We start from the raw sequence: 20,305 nt of genomic DNA, 5'->3' as shown, positions 1-20,305 counted from the left end.
AGTTGCAACCTGTGTAGCGCGAAATAAGGGTTCCTGGAGCCGTCTGAATTGGAGAATTTTCTAGAGTGCGTTGCGCTCCCTGGAAGCGGACAGCGGCTCGTTATATTTTGTGACGTGACCGGGCTCCGCGTCGCGACAGCCCTTGTTTTTCATTTTTTAATTCAACAAATATGTATTATGCGCCTGCTTTGTATGCTGGGCTCTTGGAACCCAGGGCATCGTTCCTGTGCCCTTAACTCTCACATGGGGTCGCGGCCACACATCGGGTGACTTAAGAGGACCCTGGACGCCCCTTGAGTCACAGATTGACTTAAAGATCAGGCTCCAAACCCACTTCCACACGCAGTGTCTCCCAAATGTCCCTCCATTGCCCACCTGTGCTTCCCCTTAAAGAGGCCTTCCTAGGTCGGGCGCGGTGGCTCAAGCCTGTAATCCCAGCACTTTGGGAGGCCGAGGCGGGTGGATCACGAGGTCAAGAGATCGAGACCGTCCTGGTCAACATGGTGAAACCCCGTCTCGACTAAAAATACAAAAACTTAGCAGGGTGTGGTGGCGCGTGCCTGTAATCCCAGCTACTTGGGAGGCTGAGGCAGGAGAATCGCCTGAACCCAGGAGGCGGAGGTTGCGGTGAGCCGAGATGGCACCATTGACTCCAGCCTGGGTAACAAGAGCAAACTCCATCTCAAAAAAAAAAAAAAAAAAAAAGAGGCCTTTCTATTCCATTCCTTCCCCAGCCTCCTCCCTGCTTTTCATGGACATTTCTTCTGTGTCAGATTGTTCCAGGAAAGGTGACTGGATCCAAATCCCAAGAGAGGGTTTCAGGGTCTTTTGCAGGAAAGCCAAAGCAAGTTTATTGAGAAAGAAGACAAGCCGGGTGCGGTGGCTGACACCTGTTATCTCAGCCTTGGGGAGGCCAAGGCAGGAGGATCTCCTGAGTTCGGGAGGGAGTTCAAGACCAGCCTGACTAACATGGAGAAACCCTGTCTCTACTGGGAAAAAAAAAAAAAAAAATCAGTCCAGCGTGGTGGCTTATGCCTGTAATCTCAGCTACTGGGGAGGCTGAGGCAGGAGAATCGCTTGAAGCCTTTTGCACTCTAGCTTGGGCAAAAAGAGTGAAACTGGGTCTAAAAAAGAAAGGCTACTCCATAGACAGAGCAAAACAACCAAAAAACAAAACATGAGGGCTTCTAAACAAGGGGTGGATTATTCATGCTTCCCCTTCTCAGACCATATAGGGTAACTTCTTGATAATGCCGTGGCATTTATTTACTTCTTTATTGAGAAGGAGTCTTGCTCTGTTGCCCAGGCTGAAGTGCAGTGGTGCCTGCCTCTTGGCTCACTGCAACCGCCACCTCCAGGATTCAAGTGATTCTCCTGCCTCAGCCTCCCCAGTAGCTGTGATTGCAGGGCTGCACCATCATGCCTGGGTAATTTTTGTATTTTTAGTAGAGACGAGGTTTCACGTCGTTGGCCAGGCTGGTCTCGAACTCCTGACCTCAAGTGATCCACCTCCCTCAGCTTCTCAAAGCGTTGGGATTACAGGCGTGAGCCACCACGCCCGGCCTGCCTTGGCGTTTGTAAACCGTCATGGTGCTGGTGGGAGTGTAGCAGTGGGGACAACTGTAACGGTTACTGCCGAGTTCAAAATGAAGAAACTGAGGCCAGTATAAGAACAATCAGATACCAATTTATTCATCTCCCGGGCGAGGTTCTGTGGTCCTAAGGAAAGGGGGCCTGAGAAGTCGCGCTTGATTTCTCAGGGCAGGGGGTTTTATGGGAATTAGAGGGGGGCTGGCCTGGGATGCACGGGGTGGGCTGCCATTGGGTAAGGCTTGGCGGGATTTCTTCAATTTTCACAGGTTCAGCTGTATAGTTTGGCGCTGAGGGTGCACAGTTTAGTACTAAGGTTCAAATGCACAGCTTGGTGCTGGGAGTGCGTGGTCTAGTGCTGAATATAGACCTGGGGGCAGAATGCAGAAGTGGGCGAGGGGAGCCCGCATGGAGGAGCCAGATGCCGAGTCATGTCTTCTGCCTGATAAACTGTTATCAGGCACAGAGAGGGTGGGTGTTGTTCATCCGGCTCTTGGCAAGGCTGTCGGACTTACAACAACCACACGTCATTCTCATTGCCATCTTGGTTTTGGTGGGCTTTGGCTGACTTCTCCACTGCCAGCTGTTTCTTTTGTTCCTTTTTTTTTTCTTTTTTTGAGACAGAGTTTCACTTTTGTTGCCCAGGCCAGAGTGCAATAGTGCAGTCTGAGCTCACCACAACTTCCACCTATCAGGTTCAAGCGATTAGCCTGCCTCAGCCTCCGGAGTAGCTGGGATTACAGTCACGCAGCACCTTACCTGGCTAATTTTGAATTTTTTATTTAAGTAGAGACGGGGTTTCACCATGTTGGCCCGGATGGTCTTGATCTCTTGACCTCGGGATCCACTTGCCTCGGCCTCCCAAAGTGCTGGGATTACAGGCTTGAGCCACGATACCTGGCTAAAAATCAGCTCCAGCTTAAAACTAACAAGGCGTGGCCGTGCACGGTGGCTCACGCCTGTAACCCCAGCACTTTGGGAGGCCGAGGCGGGCGGATCATGAGGTCAAGAGATCGAGACCACCCTGGCCAACATGGTGAAACCCCATCTCTACTAAAAATACAAAAATTAGCCTGGCGTGGTGGCGCGCGCCTGTAGTCCCAGCTACTCAGGAGGCTGAGGCAGGAGAATTGCCTGAACCCAGGAGGCGGAGGTTGCGGTGAGCCGAGATCGCCATTGCACTCCAGCCTGGGTAACAAGAGCGAGACTCCGTCTCAAAAAAAAACAAAAAACAAACAAAAAAAAAACTAACAAGGCACATTCCCTGCCAGTCACGACCCAGGGTCATAAGATGTATACAACTGAGAAAATACCTTACAAATCCCTGCAAGGAACACTCCTACAGCAATGGAAGGTCCAGATGTCCTGATATCACATAGCAATCTATGCTTTTAAGATTGTTAAAGTCGCCAGACGCGGTAGCTCACACCTGTAATCCCAGCACTTTGGGAGGCTGAGGTGGGTGGATCTTCTGAGATCAGGAGTTCGAGACCAGCCTGGCCAACATAGTGAAACCCTGTCTCTACTAAATGTCCAAAAAATAGGCCGGGTGTAGTGGCTCATGCCTGTAATCCAAGCACTTTGGAGGCCAAGGCAGGTGGATCACCTGAGATCGGGAGTTCAAGACCAGCCTGACCAACACGGTGAAACCTCATCTTAAGAAAAAAAACAACCCAAAAAATAGCCAGGTGTGGTGGCAGACGCCTGTAATCCCAGCTACTTGGGAGGCTGAGGCAGGAGAATTGCATGAACCCTGGAGGTGGAGGCTGCAGTGAGCTGAGATCATGCCACTGCACTCCAGCCTGGGCAAAAGAGTGAGACTCCACCTCAAAAAAAAAAAAAAAAAAAGAGGCAGGGTGTGGTAGTTTATGCCTGTAATCTCAACACTTTGGGAGGCTGAGGTGGGAGGATCACTTGAGTTCAGGAGTTCAAAGCCAGCCTGGCTAACATGGTGAAACCACTTCTCTGCTAAAAATATTAAAATTGCCAGGTGCAGTGGCTCACGCCTGTAATTCTAGCACTTTGGGAGGCTGAGGTGGGTGGATCACCTGAGGTCAGGAGTTCAAGACCAGCCTGGCCATCACGGTGAAACCCCATCTTAAAAAAAATTTTTCTTTTTAATTAGCCGGGCATAGTGGTGCATGCCTGAATTCCAACTACTCGGGAGACTGAAGCAGGAGAATCGCCTGGGAGGTGGAGGTTGTAGTGCGCCAAGATCGTGCCACTGCACTCCAGCCTGGGTGACAGGGCAAGACTCCATCTCAAAAACGAACAACCTTAAAACAAAGACAAGGTGTCCCTCCTTTTGTTTTCTGAGGACGCCCTACTTTGTAACTGAGTAGCTTTCAATAAACTCTCCCTTTTCCTCAGTTTGCCTTTAATTCCTTCCTGCACAAGATCCAAGAACCCTCCCTTGAAGTCTAGATAGGGACCCCTTTTTGTGGCACCAAGAAGGCAATAAAAAGGGACAATGAATGGTGTTAAATGAAGTCACAGGAGGCCACTGATTTGGTCCTGTCCTAGGCCCAACAGACAAACAAAACAAAATCCCTCACGCTGACATTTTCACCACCAAGCTGGAGCGAAGTGGTTTTCTGATCTTCCAAGAAATTGAGAACGGGAAGGAAGTGGGAAGAGAGACACAGAAAGAGAACAGTCAAATCCGTGAACAGAGGCGGGAGGATCACTGGAGCTCAGGAGTTCAGGACCAGCTTGGACTACACGGTGAAACCCTGTATGTACTAAAAATGCAAAAATTAGCCAGGCCTGGTGGCCTGTGCCTGTAGTCCCAGCTACTCAGGATTCTGAGGCAGGAGAATCACTTGAACCTGGGAGGAGGAGGCTGCAGTGAGCCAAGATGGCGCCACTGCACTCCAGCCTGGGCAACAAGAGCGAAACTCTGTCTCAATAAATAAATAAAAATAAATAAAAAGTGAAACCAACCTCCTTTGCCAAAGTGGAAGGTTTAACAGATTTAAAAAGAAAGAAAAAGCACACCCAGTCCTCTGTGCTCAGCTCATGGAAACATTCTGAAACTACTCCAATTTTTCCGTAGAATGAATACTTATGGTTATTTGAATAAACATAGAAATAGATCCTTCCAAGTCTTAAAACTTGAAACTTAACATTTCTCTCATCTCGGTTCCTTCCTCAGGAAACTGACCATCAGACAAGGAACTGAAACTCATCAGATCACATCCAGACAACTAGAAGCCAGATCCCACCATCCATCAGGATGACTTCCTTAACATCCTTCCCAAATTTCTGTTTTCTCCCATTCCCCAGCTATATAAACTCCCCAAGTTTAGTTGGTCAGGGAGACATCTGTGATTTTACCACCCCTTCTCCTTACCTGAAGCAGCAGCAGAATAAAGCCTTCCTCCCTGGCAATCCTCGTTGTCTCAGTGATTGGCTTTCTGTGCAGAGGGCAGCAAGACCTAGACCAAACCCCTGGCATTTTAGTAGCCAATTCGATGATGGAATGAGGTGTTGTTCGATTCCAGAATTGCATAGAAAACCCAGTTAAGATCTCTGAACTAGGACGGGTGTGGTGGCTCATGCCCGTAATCCCAGCACTTTGGGAGCCGAGGCTGGTGGATCACGAGGTCAGGAGATCAAGAGTATCCTGGCCTATATGGTGAAAACCTGTCTCTACTAAAAATACAAAAATTAGCTGGGCATGGTGGCGGGAGCCTGTAATCCCAGCTACTTGGGAGGCTGAGGCAGGAGAATTCCTTGAACCAGGGAGTCGAAAGTTGCGACGAGCCAAGATCGTGCCACTGCACTCCAGCCTGGGCAACAGAGTGAGACTTCGTCTCAATAGAAAATAAAACCAAACAAAACGAGAAGGTCTCTGAACTAAATAGGTTGCAGCGTTGGTTTTGTTTTGCTTTGTTTTTGAGATGCAGTCTTACTCTGTTGCCCAGGTTGGAGTGCAGTGGCACAATCTCAGCTCACTGCAACCTCTATCTCCCAGGTTCAAGCAATTCTCCTCCCTCAGACTCCCAAGTTGCTGGGACCTCAGGCATGCGCCACCACGCCTGCCTAATTTTTGTGTTTTTAGTAGAGACAGGGTTTCACCATGTTGGCCAGGCTGGTCTCGAACTCCTGACCTCAAGTGATCCACCCGCCTCACCTTCTCAAAGTGCTGGGATTACAGGCGTGAGCCACCGCACCTGGCCAAGGCTGCAGCTTTGCCTTTTGACCATGGATAGGGATGGAAAGGGGCAACTGAATGTGATGCTTGAGGGGCCTATGGCTGTTTAACAAATGACCACGAACTCAGTGTCTGAAAACAACATGCCTTTGTTTTATTTATTTATTTTTCTGAGACAGGGTCTTGCTCTGTCACCCAGGGTGGAGTGGGGTACTGTGATCACGGTCCCTGCAGCCCCAAGCTCCCAGGCTCAAGAGATCCTCCCGCCTCAGCCTCCCAAGTGGCTGGGACTAAAAGTGCATGCCATCATGTCCAGCTAAACTAAAAAAAATTTTTTGGAGAGACAGGGTCCTGCTGTGTTGCCACAGCAGGTCTAGTACTCCTAGGGTCAAGCAATCCTCTCACCTTGGCATCCTAAAGCGTTGGGACTATAGACAGGAACCACTACCCCAACCAACACACATTCATTTTATTTTATTTTTTGAGATGGAGTCTTGCTCTGTCACCAGGCTGGAGGGCAGTGGCCTGATCTCGGCTCACTGCAACCTCTGCCTCCTGGGTTCAAGTGATTCAGCCTCCCGATTAGCTGGGACTACAGGCATACACCACCATGTACAGCTATTTTTTTTTATTTTAGTAGAGATGGGTTTCACCATGTTGGCCAGGATGGTCTTGATCTAGTGAGCTGATGAGCTGCCCGCCTTGGCATCCCAAAGTGCTGGGATTACAGGCGTGAGCCACTGCATCCAGCCAATTTTTTTTTTTTTTTTTGAGACAGGGTCTTGCTCTTTTGCACAGGCTGGAGTACAGTAGCGAGATCGTAGCTCACTGTAGCCTCCTGGACTGAAGAGATCCTCCCACCTCGGTCTCCTGATTATCTGGGATTATGGACACTCAACATAACACCTGGTTAACTTACTTTATTTTTATATTTATTTATTTTTTGTTTGTTTTTTATTTTTATTTTTTGAGATGGAGTCTCACTGTGTCACACAGGCTGGAGTGCAGTGGCACGATCTTGGCTCACTGCAACCTCCGTCTCCGAGGTTCAAGTGATTCTCCTGCTCCCAAGTAGCTGGGAGTACAGGCGCACACGACCATGCCTAGCTAATTTTTATATTTTTTAGTAGAGATGGGGTTTCACCATATTGACCAGGCTGGTCTTGAACTCCTGACCTTGTGATCTGCCTGACTTAGCCTTCCAAAAGGCTGAGATTACAGGTGTGAGCCATCGTGCAAAGCCTATTTTATTTTTTTAGATATGGGGGTATCACTGTGTTGCCCAGGCTGGTCTGGAGCTCCTGGCCTCAAGCAATCCTCCTGCCTTGGCCTCACAAAGTATTGGGATTACAGGCGTGAGCCGCCGTGCCCAGCCCATTTTCATTCATTTGATGAAAGATCTTTAATCTTTAAAGATCTCTAAGATTATGAATCTAATCACTCCTACAGAGTCCCTTTGGCTATGTCAGGCAAAATATTCATGAGTTCTGAAGACTGGGACATGGATGTCTTTGCGGAAGTAGGGAGTGTTACTCTACCTGCCCCAGATGGGGTAGTCAGGGAAGGCCTCTCGGAGGAGGTGACTTTTGACCGGAGACCCGAGTGGAATCCACAGACGAGCCCAAGGCTGTTTCTCTCTCCTTCAGGGCCTTGCTGCCCACTGTCCAGTTAAATCTCCCCAGAGTCGCTCACACCTTACTGGTGTCTGTCGTCAATGAGGCTGGCGTCCGGGCAGGTTTGCAGGAATGCTAACCTGAATGGATTTGACTGTCCCACTCCAGGCGAACGCCCGCCACCCACCCTGGCATCGCTGGGCCTGTGATGTCCCCTGGTTCAGCCCTGATGCCACGGGGGTGGGGATCTGTGGTGTTTGTGTCCTTTGGGTCAGGGCTGAGTCCTCACTGGATCTCATCTAATCGAAGGGAGGAGTCTTCATTTCTTTTTCTTTTTTCTCTTTTTTCTGAGACGGAATCTCACACTGTTGCCCCGGCTGGAGTGCAGAGGCGCAATCTTGGCTCACTGCAACCTCCTGGGTTCAAGCAATTCTCCTGCCTCAGCCTCCCAAGTAGCTGGGATTACAGATGCCCACCACCATGCCCAGCTAATTTTTTGTATTTTTAGTAGAGACGGAGTTTCACTATGTTGGCCAGGCTGGTCTCGAATGCCTGACCTCGTGATCCGCCCACTCAGCCTCCCAAGTAGCAGGAACTATATAGGTACCCACCTCCCAAGTAGCAGGAATTATAGAGGTACCCGGCTAATTTTTGTATTTTCAGTAGAGCTGGGGTTCCACCATGTTGGCCAGGCTAGTCTTGATCTCCTGACCTCAAGTGATTCACCTCCCAAAGTGCTGGGATTACAGGTGTGAACCACTGTGCCTGGCTGGAGTCTTCATTTCAATTAAGATGTTTTTTGTTTTTTTTTAAAAAAACAGGGTCTTGCTCTGTTGCCCAGGCATCAAGACAGTGGTGTGATCACAGCTCACTGCAGCCTCAACCTCCTGAGCTCAAGCGATCCTCCCCCTCAGCCTCTAGAGTAGCTGGCACTATGGGCGGGCAGCATCACACATGGCTAATTTATTTCACATTAATTTTTTAGAGACGGGGCTCACTATGTGGCCTGGGCTGGCCTCGAGCCCCTGACCTCAAGCCATCCTCCCACCTTGACTTCCCAGTAACTGGGATCACAGGTGCGATCCACTGCGCCCAGCCCAGCCACAGATGCTTTTCTATTTAAACAATACAACCTATTTCACAGTCACAGTTCGGTAAGCCCCACGAAGTGGTAAAGGAGAGAGTATATCCCCATTTCCCAGCTAGAGAAACTGAGGCTCAGAGGGTAAAGTCGGTCATCTGAGGTTCCCCAGCAGCTCAGAAGGAGCAAGGCAAGGATGCCAGGCTGGGCAGACCCCACTCACCCTCAAAACAGGTGTCCGGGGGCGTAGGGTGTCGAGGACCCCGGGTCCTGTTTGGGGGCAGCGGGAAGCCCTCACTGCTTGCCAGGGGTCATCCGGGTAGTGGCGGGGAGGCTCCAGTCACTCAATTCCCCGTAGTCTGTGAGGTCCTGAGCTGCCACTTGAATGTAGTACCTGGCTTGGGGCCGCACAGACCTGAGGATGAAGGATGTGGCTTCAATGGGTCCCACCTGGGAGAAGAGAGAGTGTGAGGTCACAGGTCACGGGAATGAGAAGATGGAGACGATCCACTGGGCACAGATCCACACAACTGAGCCTGCTGTCCTCCCTGCCTGCTGCAGCTGCAATCCAGGACTCTGGCCCCAACTGTGCCGCCCCACCCCAAATAGCATGATGGGCTCCTCCCACTCATGGGCTGTCCCTGCCTGGTCCCCAGAGCCCCCCCGTTTCACGAATCCTTCCTGGACCACACTAGCCCCGCAGATGTCTCACCTCTGAGAGACTGTTCATCAGGCCACCCCGATCCCTATAATCCTCCCCTTTCTCCTCCTCAGGACTAAACAGGACCTCTGGGATAGGACCCCATGCCCTCCTTTATCCCTGGTCTTACTATATTAACCATGTTTTTTTTTTTTTTTTGAGACAGAGTTTTGCTGTGTCACTGGGCTGGAGTGCAGTGGTGCAATCTCAGCTCATTGCAACCTCCGCCTCCCAGGTTCAAGCAATTCTCCTGCCTCAGCCTCTGGAGTAGCTGGGATTACAGGCTCCTGCCACCTGGCCCAGCTAATTTTTTATTTTTAGACATAGAAAATTTCTAAAATTTTCTGACAGGATCTGGAAGTGATGTGGTTTCAGCTGAAGCTGTCTCAGCCTCCCGAGCAGCTGGGACTATGGGCCACCACACCCGGCTAATTTTCAGTATAGATGGGATTTTGCAATATTGCCCAGGTTGGTCTCAAACTACTGAGCTCAGGTGATCTGCCTGCCTGGGCCTCCCAAAGTGCTGGGACTACAGGTGTGAGCCGCCGTATCTGGCCAAAATTAGCCATTTTTAAGTGCACAATTCCGGCCAGGCAGAGTGACTAATACCTATGATCCAGGACTCTGGGAGGTCAGGGTGGGACATGGCTTGAGTTCAGGAGTTGGACATCAGCCTCGGTGACAGAGTAAGACTCCCATCTCTACAAAAACTTTAAAAATTAGTCAGGTGTTGGCCGGGCGCAGTGGCTCACGCCTGTAATCCCAGCACTTTGGGAGGCCGAGGTGGGTGGATCATGAGGTCAAGAGATCGAGACCATCCTGGTCAACATGGTGAAACCCCGTCTCTGCGAAAAATACAAAAAATTAGCTGGGCACGGTGGTGCGTGCCTGTAATCCCAGCTACTCAGGAGGCTGAGGCAGGAGAATTGCCTGAACCCAGGAGGCAGAGGTTGCGGTGAGCCGAGATCGCACCATTGCACTCCAGCTTGGGTAACAAGAGCAAAACTCCGTCTCAATTAAAAAAAAAAAAATTAGTCAGGTGTGGTGGTACACACCTGTACCCCCAGTTACTCAGGAGGCTGAGGTGGTAGGATTGCTTGGGCCTGGAAGATTGAGGCTGCAGTGAGCTGTGGTGGCACCACTGCCTTCCAGCCTGGGTGACAGAGAGAGACTCTGTCTCCTGACTGAAATAAATTAAACAAAATAAAAAGCATGGTTTGGCTGGGTGCGGTGGCTCATGCCTGTAATTACAGCACTTTGGGAGACTGAGGCAGGCAGATCATGTGAGGTCAGGAGTTTGAGACCAGCCTGGCCAACGTGCTGAAACCCTGTCTCTATTAAAAATTTGAAAATTGGGCTGGGCTCGGTGGCTCACGCCTGTAATCCAGCACTTTGAGAGGCTGAGGTGGGCAGATCATGAGGTCAAGAGATCAAGACCATCCTGGCCAACATGGTGAAACCCTATGCTTAGTCTCTACTAAAAGTACAAGACTTAACTGTGGTAATGGTGCATGCCTGTAGTCTCAGCTAATCGGGAGGCTGAAGCAGGAGAATTCCTTGAGCCTGGGAGGCGGAGGTTGCAGTGAGCCAAGATCGCGCCACTGCACGCCAGCCTGGTGACAGAGCTAGACTCCATCTCAACAAAGAAAGAAAGAAAGAAAGAAACAAACAAAAATTGACTTGGCATGGTGGCTCACGCCTGTAATCTAATCCCAGCACTTTGGGAGGCCGAGGCAGGTGGATCATGAGGTCAGGAATTCCAGACCAGCCTGACCAACAGGGTGAAACCCCATCTCCACCAAAAATAAAAAATTAGCTGGAGGTGGTGATGCACGGCTGTAATCCCAGCTACTCAGGAGGCTGAGGCAGCAGAATCGCTTGAAACTGGCAGGCAGAGGTTGCAGTGAACCGAGATCACACCGCTGCACTCCAGCCTGGGAGGCAGAGCAAGAGTCTGTCTCTAAAATAGAAGGTATGGCAGCAGGTGCCTGTCGTCCCAGCTACTTGGGAGGCTGAGGTGGGAGAATTGCTTGAGCTCAGGAGGCAGAGGCTGCAGTTAGCCAAGATTGCCCCACTGCACTCCAGCCTGAGCGACAGAGTGAGACTCTGTCTCAAAAAAAAAAAAACAAAAAACGCCAGGCACAGTGATTCATGCCTGTAATCTCAGCACTATGGGAGGCTGAGACAGGTGGATCATGAGGCCACGAGTTCGAGAACAGCCTGGGCAACATAGTGAAACCCTGTCTGACTAAAAAATACAAAAATTAGCCGAGCATGGTGGTGTGCGCCTGTAGTCCCAGCTACTCCGGAGGCTGAGGCAGGAGAATCGCTTGAACCTGGAGGCAGAGGTTGCAGTCGAGATTGTGCCACTGCACTCCAGCCTGGGCGACAGAGTGAGACTCTGTCTCAAAACAAGAACAGCAGCAAAATACAGGTGTGCAAGTGCTTGTGTGAGTCCCTGCTTTCCATCCGTTTAGGTAGAGGCCAGGAATCGGACTGCTCGGCTGCTATTATGTAATGCGCCCAGAATCCCAAGCACACCCGCTGCTCTGGGTAGGAGCCATGGCCTCTGCCAGGCACCACCCTCCCCGGCCTCCCCCTCATCCTCCTCACCTGGTGGAAGCGGGCAGCTCCCTGACGCTTGTAACGGATCCAGTACTTGAGTGAGAAGATCTCTGGGAAGGGCCAGGATGGAGGCGGCTCCCACTGCACCTGTAGCTGGCGCCCAGCCAGGGGACTCAGGTGCACTCCTTCTGGAGGGTCAGGCTTGACTGATGGACAAGCAGGAAGCAGGGTCAGGGGACAGCAAGTCCATTCATTCATTCATTCACTCACTCATTCATTCAACCAACAATTATATATTATATAGTATATATTATATAATTATATATACTATATATATAATTATATTTTATATATACTATATATAATTATATTTTATATATACTATATATAATTATATTATATATATAGTATATAATTATATATACTATATATACACCAACAATATATATACTATATATATATAGTTGGTATATATATAGTGATATTATGTATAATTATATACATAATTATACATAATATATGCAAATTATACAAAATATATACAATTATGTATAATTATAATTATACATAATATAACTATATTATATAACTATATAACTATATTATATAACTATATACATAACTATACTATATATAATTATTATATTATATATATTATTATATATAATCATTATATTATATATTATATGATATAATTATATATAATCATTATATTATATATAATTATATATTACATAATTACATAGAATTAATAATTATATAAATTATGTAACATATAATATATAAATATATTTATACATACATATATATGTGTATATATATGTTTTTGAGACAGAGTTTTGCTCTCGTTGCCCAGGCTGGAGTGCAGTGGTGTGATCTTGGCTCACTGCAACCTCTGTCCCCTGGGTTGAAGCGATTCTCCTGCCTCACCCTCCCGAGTAGCTGGGACTACAGGCATCCACCACCATGCTCGGCTAATTTCTGTATTTCTTTTTAAGATGGAGTCTCGCTCTGTCACCAGGCTGGAATGCAGGGGACGCAATCTCGGCTCACTGCCACCTCCACCTCCCAGGTTCAAGCAATTCCCCTGCCTCAGACTCCCGAGTAGCTGGGACTACAGGCACGCACCACAACCACCCCTAGCTATTTTTTTTTTTTTTTTTGTATTTTAGTGGAGATAGGGTTTCACCATTTTGGCTAGGATGGCCTCGATCTCCTGACCTCATGATCCACCCACCTTGGCCTCCCAAAGTGCTGGGATTATAGGTGTGAACCACCCCGACCAGCCTTAATTTATCTATTTTTAGTAAAGACAGGATTTCACCATGTTGGCCAGTCTGGTTTCAAACTCCTGGCCCCAAGTGATCCTCCTGCCTTGGCCTCCCGAAATGCTGGAATTTCAGGCGTGAGCCACCACGCCCAGCTCAACCAACAAATATTGATTGAGAGTCTGCGTGCCTGGTGCTGCCACGTAGCGGGGACACAGTGGCGGCCTTAACTGACCTACTCCTGTCCTCACGGAACTCACAACCTATCAGGGAGAAGGCGGAAATAAGAAACAAATCCATAGGTCACAGAGAATAGGGAAGGAAGCTAGGGAGTGCAAGAATGGCAGTGGCTGCAATGTTTTGTTTATTTTTTTTTCTAAGATGGAGTCTCACTCACCCAGGCTGGAGTGCAGTGGCACGTTCTCGGCTCACTGCAACCTCGCCTCCAGGGTTCAAGTGATTCTCCTGCTTCAGCCTCCCGAGTAGCTGGAATTACAGGCACCTGCCACCATGCCCAGCAGCTAATTCTTGTATTTTTAGTAGAGACAGGGTTTCACCATGTTGGCCAGGGTGGTCCCAAGCTCCTGACCTCAGGTGATCTGCCTGCCTCAGCCTCCCGAGGTGCTGGGATTACAGGTGGGAGGCACTGCACACGGCCTCATGTCTCTTGAGGAGACACCTAGCAGTGGAATTGCCAGGTTATGTGGCAACTCCATGTTTAACCCTTTGAGGGATTGCCAGACAAGCTGCTTTTACTAACCAGCAGCCGTGCGTGAAGGCTTGCAATTTTTTTTTTTTTCCATTAAGTGGGACTCTATAACTCAACCAAGACAGTTGCAGGTGGACAAAGAAAAAAAAAAAAGACAGGGTTTCACTCTGTCCCCCAGATTGAAATTCAGTGCAGCCTCGATTTCCTGGGCTCCAGTGATCCTCCTGCCTCCTCAGCCTCCCAAGTAGCTGGGACTACAAGCATGTGCCACCACACCTGGCCAGTTTTTGTACTTTTTCTTTTTCTATTTTTGTAGAGACGGGGGCGGGGTCTATGTTCCCCAGGCTGGTCTCAAACTCCTGGGCTCAAGCAATCTATCCCCTTCCTCAGCATCCCAAAGTGCTGGGATTACAAGCGTGAGCCACTGAGCCTAGCCAGGTGTGCAATTTGTAATAATCTACTCGGGAGAGGCCTCACTGAGGAGGTGATGTTTGCACAGAGACCTGAAGGAGGTGAAGGAGTGAGTCATGGGGACATTTTAGGGCGTGTGTTCTAGGCAGAGGCCACCACCCATGCAAAGAACCTGGAGCAGGACTGTGCCTGGCATGGAGGAACATCGAGGAAGCCCGTGTGGCTAGAGCAGAGAGCGATGGGGAGAAAGGGAGGAGGGGAGGGCGTGGAGGAGACAGGGCAGGTTGTGCAGGGCCTTTTGGGCAGGAAGAAGGACTAGGGCTTTGACTGCAAGGCACATGGGAGCCATGGCGGGCTGCAGGCGAAGGGACAGGCCCTGACTGAGGTGCTCACAGGCGCCCTCTGGTGGCTGCTGTGGGAAGGACAGATTGTGGGGGCCAGGGATGGAGCCATGGCTCAGGATGGGGGGGCACCCAGCTGGCAATGATAGGGGTGATCCATGCACTGGCAGAGGAGGGGTGAGGAGGGGTCAGATTTTTGCTGAAGTGTGAAGGTGCAGACGCAGGACTGGAGGACAGGTGGGAGGTGGGGCGGGGGGGTGGAGCAGGAAGGAGTTGGCAGCCCCCACCCCCGCCCCCGACCCCACTCACTGATGTGCTCCACTATGAAAGGCACGAAGCTGCTGCAGGAGCCCCAGGGGTGGACAGCGGTGACATTCAGCACGTAGGGCGCCATGGAGAACAGCTGGACATCCACAATGGTGCAGCTGGTGGCCGCTGGTGTCCGCTGCAGGCAGGGCCAGCTGTGGCCCCGGGCAGCCATGCCAAGCCTGCACAGGGTAGGGCAGGCTGAGCACCTCAGGGAGCACCTGTGACCTCAGCATCTCCTGCTGCCGGGCCTGACCCAAGACCCCAAGGAGAGGCAGGAACAGGCAGGGCAGCGGGTGGGGATCCTGGGGTATGGTCCTGGTGGTGGCTGTGCCATGCCCTCCTGGGGGGCGGGATATGGACCCCAACATCACAGAGTGCCTGATGGCTCAAGTCGGGGATTACAACCCCACCTAGATGCTAGGATCCTGGATTCTAAATGTTTCTGGGATGTCAGCATTCCAACTGACCAGGGGTGTCAGCGTCTCCCTCTGGCACCCAGACTGGAGAGCAGTAGCACCATCCTAGCTTATCATAGCCTTGAACTCCTGGCTCAAGGGATCTTTGCGTCTTGGCCTCCAGAGCGGTTGGGACTACAGGTGTGCCTCCCCACTCCTGGCTAATTTGTAAATTTTTTTTTCTAGAGCTGGGGTCTCACTATGTTGGCCCAGGCTGGTCTCAAACTCCTGGGCCCAAGTGATCCTCCTACCTCAGCCTCCAGAGTAGCTGGGACTACAGGCAAGTACCAACATGCCCAGCTAATTAAAAAAATTTTTTGTAGGCTGGGCGCCGTGGCTCAACCCTGTAATCCCAGCACTTTGGGAGGCCGAGGCGGGTGGACCACGAGGTCAAGAGATCGAGACCATCCTGGTCAACATGGTGAAACCCTGTCTCTACTAAAAATATAAAAAATTAACTGGGCATGGTGGCGCGTGCCTGTAATCCCAGCTACTCAGGAGGCTGAGGCAGGAGAATTGCCTGAACCCAGGAGGCGGAGGTTGCGGTGAGCTGAGATCGCGCCATTGCACTCCAGTCTGGGCAACGAGAGCGAAACTCCATCTCAAAAAAAAATTTTTTTTTGGAGAGACGGGGGTCTCACTATGTTGCCCAACTGGGCCTCAAACTCCTGACGTCAAGCAATCCTCCCCACTCAGTCTCCCAAAGCATTGTGATTATAGGCATGCGCCACTGTGCCCAGCCCAGGAAGTTTTTTTTTTTTTGAGATGGAGTCTCACTCTTTTTCCTAAGCTGGAGTGTGCTGGTGCCATCTCGGCTCACCGCAACCTCTGCCTCCTGGTTTCAAGCGATTCTTCTGCCTCAGCCACCTGAGTAGCTGGGATTACAGGTACATGCCACCCTGTCCCACTAATGTTTTTGTATTTTTAGTAGAGATGGGTTTTTCACCATGTTGGCCAGGCTGGTTTCGAACTCCTGACCTCAAGTGATCCACCCACCTAGGCCTATAATCCACTCCCCCGCCCCCGCCATCTACCAGGGATTGTAGACGTGAGCCACGACACCCAGCCAATTTTTAACATTGTTTGCAGGGACAGGGTCTCACTGTGTTGCCTAAGCTGATCCCAAATGCCTGACTCAAGCAATCCACCCTCCTCGGCCTCCCAAAGCACTGGGATTACAGGCATGCGCCCCTGTGCCCAGCCCGGGAAGTGTACTTCCGTTGGACAGGGCTGCCCTAGAATTCCATAGGCCTGGGTTTCAGAATATCTGGGTCTCCAATTTTCCTGATCCAAGGCTCTCGGGGGCCAGAGTCCTGGGCTCTCTAGGAAGTCCAGTGTCCCCAAAGTCCCCTTCCAGATTCTCTGACCTGTACGTGGCAATGAATGACACGGGCCTGGTGGAGTTTGGAGCAGGTGGTAGGGTCCAGGAGCAATCCACGGCGATCGGGTACCGAGGGGCTCGGCATTGTACCTGGGGTAAGGTAGGGGCTGCTGGGGGCCCTGGAAAAGGACGGAAGGAGTGAGCTTCTGGTTTACCCCCAGATTGTCACAGCCTTCCCGTGCGCTGGGCTCCTGATGTGTTGCCAGCCAGCACCAGGCACATGGTAGGTGCCCTAATAAAGGCTTGTGGAATAAATAAATAAACAGGCACATGGCCAAAAGGCATCGATGTCATCTTTTATCCCCACTGCAATGCATCAAGGTGAGAACTATTAGCCTATTTTCCAGATACGGAAGCTGAGGATCTACAGAGAGGAACTTGGGTAAGAGGCAGAGGTTTCACCGTGTTCTCTTTTTCGCAATTTTTTTTTTTTTTGAGACAGAGTCTTGTTCTGTCGCCAGGCGCCAGGCTGGAGTGCAGTGGCGCGATCTCCACTCACTGCAACCTCCGCCTCCCAGGTTCAAGCAATTCTCCTGCCTCAGCCTCCCGAGTAGCTGGGACTACAGACGTGAACCACTATGCCCAGCTAATTTCTTATATTTTAGTAGACATGGGGTTTCACTATGTTGGCCAGGATGGTCTTGATCTCTTGACCTCGTGATCCGCCCGCCTCAGCCTCCCAAAGTGCTGGGATTACAGGCTTGAGCCCCCACACCCGGCCCGTCATTTTTTTTTTTTTTTAGAGGGAGTCTTGCCCTCTCGCCCAGGCTGGAGTGCATTGGCGTGATCTGAGCTCACTGCAACCTCCGCCTCCAGGGTTCAAACAATTCTTACTCTCCCAAGTTTTTGGGATTACAGGTGTTTACCACCACACCCCGCTGATTTTTGTATTTTTAGTAGAGATGGGGTTTTGCCATGTTGGCCAGGCTGGCCCCAAAGTCCTGACCTCAGGTGATCTGCCTCCCTTGGCCTCCCAAAGTGCCAGGATTACAGGTATGAGCCACCAAACCTGGCCTATAATTTTTTGTTTGTTTGTTTTTGGAAACAAGATATCCCGCTCTGTCACCCAGGCTGGAGTGCAGTGGCACAATCAGAGCTCACTGCAGCCTCCAAGTCCTGGGCTCAAGTGATCCTCCCACCTTAGCCTCCCAGTTAGCTGGGACTATAGGCATGTGCCACCACACCTAGCTAATTTTTAAATTTGTTTTTTTTTTTTTTGAGCCGAAGCTTCACTGCTGTTTCTTAGGCTGGAGGGCAGTGGTGCGATCTCGGCTCACCGAAACCTCCGCCTCCTGGGTTCGAGTGACTCTCCTGCCTCAGCCTCCCAAGCAGCTGGGATTACAAGGTATGAGCCACCGCACCCAGCTAATTTTGTACTTTTCGTACAGACAGGGTTTCTCCATGTTGGTCATGATGGTCTCGAACTCCCGACCTCAAGCGATCCGCCTGCCTCAGCCTCCCACAGTGCTTGGATTACAGGCGTGAGCCACCACACCCGGCTCTAATTTTTTTTTTTTTAATTTGGTGAGACAGAGTTTTGCTCCTGTTGCCCAGGCTGGAGTGCAATGGTGTGATTTCGGCTCACTGTAACCTCTGACTCCTGGGTTCAAGAGAGTCTACTGCCTCAGCCTCCCAAGTGGCTGGGATTACAGGCACGCACCACCACACCCAGCTAATTTTTTGTATTTTTAGTAGAGATGGGGTTTCACCATGTTGGCTAGGCTGGTCTCGAACTCCTGACCTCAGGTGATCCACCTGCCTCGGCCTCCCAAAGTACTGGAATCACAGGCGTGAGCCACCATGCCCTGCTGTAACCATTTTGTCTTCAAGTACATGGAAATGTTTTCTAGTCCAAAATGAATGGGTATCGGCTGGGCTCAGTGGCTCATGCCTGTAATCCCAGCACTTTGGAAAGCTGAGGCAGGTGGATCACCTGTGGTCAGGAGTTCGAGACCAGCCTGGCCAACATGGTGAAACTCCCATCTCTACTAAAAATACAAAAATTAGCCAGGCATAGTGGCGGGTGCCTGTAATCCCAGCTACTCGGGAGGCTGAGGCAGGAGAATCGCTTGAACCCAGGAGGAGGAGGTTGCAGTGAGCCGAGATCGCGCCATTGCACTCCAGCCTGGGGGACAGAGTGAGACTCTGTCTCAAAATACAAAAACAAAAACAAAAAGAAACAAAATGAATGAGTGCGACCCGAATTCCCATCTATGTCTGTATAGGTGTATAGATACCTCTAAGCTGTGGCTTCCAGTCCCCGTCACCCACGAGGTGACATTCTTCCACCCCCAATGTGGCACTCTTCCTCTCTGTGCCTTAGTTTCCCCATCTGTACAACGGGAGGGTAACCCCATCCCACCAGTGGGCGCACGGGACATGATCATGTCCCTCCAGGGATGACATACCTTCCCTTCCACTGCAGGGCGGGCAGCTGGCCCCGAGCACAAGGGCCAGGAGAAGCGGCGGGGTCATGACTGTGGCCAGCTCTGCTCTCAGCAGCTGGGGTGGGGACATCCTGGGAGGCTTGAAGGGGGAGGCGAGGACTTGGGACGTGCCCCGGGGAAGCCCAGCCCAGGGTCAAGGCCCCCCTTCGCCTTCCTTCCATCTGACTCACTGGCAGGGCTCGTGGGGCCGCTAGGGAGATGAGTTAGGATTCGGGGGAGCCCCAGTCCCAGCCCCCTGGGGAATGCAGGCCACCCCTGTGTGGAAGGCCCCGGAGGGTGGGGGAGGCAGGGGAGGAGGCTGCGAAAGGGAGAAGTGGAGACCTGCTGGCTTTTCCCAGCACAGCAAGTCCTGCCTGCCTTCCTTCCGCTGTCCTGAAAGGGGAAACCCCAGGCAGGCAGGCAGGGGCTGGGGGCGTGGTGGGAGACAGAGATACAGAGAGAGGAGGGAGGCAGAGAGCAGAGAATACAGAGATAGAGAGACAGGGAGATGACAGAGACAGACAGAGAGACAGGGAGAGATACAGATGACAGGAGGACACAGAGACAGGGAGATGACAGAGACAGACACAGAGAGAGATACAGATGACAGGAGGAGGACACAGAGAGACAGGGAGATGACAGAGACAGACACAGAGAGACAGAAAGAGACACAGATGACAGGAGGAGGACACAGAGAGACAGGGAGATGACAGAGACAGACACAGAGAGACAGAGAGAGATACAGATGACAGAGGCAGAGACACAGATGACAGGAGGAGGACACAGAGAGACAGGGAGATGACAGAGACAGACAGAGAGACAGGGAGAGATACAGATGACAGGAGGAGGACACAGAGACAGGGAGATGACAGAGACAGACACAGAGAGAGATACAGATGACAGGAGGAGGACACAGAGAGACAGGGAGATGACAGAGACAGACACAGAGAGACAGAGAGAGACACAGATGACAGGAGAAGGACACAGAGAGACAGGGAGACGACAGCGACAGACACAGAGAGACACAGATGACAGGAGGAGGACACAGAGAGACAGGGAGACGACAGCGACAGACACAGAGAGACACAGATGACAGGAGGAGGACACAGAGAGACAGGGAGACGACAGAGACAGACACAGAGACACAGATGACAGGAGGAGGACACAGAGAGACAGGGAGACGACAGAGACAGACACAGAGACACAGATGACAGGAGGAGGACACAGAGAGATAGGGAGACGACAGAGACAGACACAGAGACACAGATGACAGGAGGAGGACACAGAGAGACAGGGAGAC

General features: G+C 50.9%; 1 protein-coding gene across 1 annotated transcript; it reads right to left on the bottom strand.

The window, feature by feature from the left end:
* Positions 1–6,659: 6,659 nt before the first annotated feature.
* On the bottom strand, positions 6,660–19,313 carry EBI3 (Epstein-Barr virus induced 3). Its single transcript, XM_035285794.3, has 5 exons — positions 18,988–19,313; positions 16,566–16,698; positions 14,744–14,922; positions 11,754–11,911; positions 6,660–8,890 (listed from the first exon to the last, which is right to left on the bottom strand). Exons 1-5 carry the CDS (start codon positions 19,094–19,096, stop codon positions 8,735–8,737), a joined length of 735 nt encoding a protein of 244 aa, XP_035141685.3. The 5' UTR covers positions 19,097–19,313; the 3' UTR covers positions 6,660–8,734.
* Between the last annotated feature and the right edge of the window lie 992 nt (positions 19,314–20,305).

This window comes from Callithrix jacchus, chromosome 22 (genome assembly GCF_049354715.1).
Source record: "Callithrix jacchus isolate 240 chromosome 22, calJac240_pri, whole genome shotgun sequence".
NCBI lineage: Eukaryota > Metazoa > Chordata > Mammalia > Primates > Cebidae > Callithrix > Callithrix jacchus.
The sequence above is the reverse complement of the archived record's forward strand: the minus strand, read 5'-3'. Positions and strand labels throughout refer to the sequence as shown.

Excerpts from the sequence above, each read along its gene's own strand:
- EBI3 (XM_035285794.3), bottom strand. The coding sequence starts at position 19,096 with ATGTCCCCACCCCAGCTGCTGAGAGCAGAGCTGGCCACAGTCATGACC. Across the intron at positions 11,912-14,743 it reads TTTCATAGTGGAGCACATCA|TCAAGCCTGACCCTCCAGAA; the intron begins GTGAGTGGGGTC and ends CTTGTCCATCAG. Across the intron at positions 8,891-11,753 it reads GAGCTGCCCGCTTCCACCAG|GTGGGACCCATTGAAGCCAC; the intron begins GTGAGGAGGATG and ends CTCTTCTCCCAG.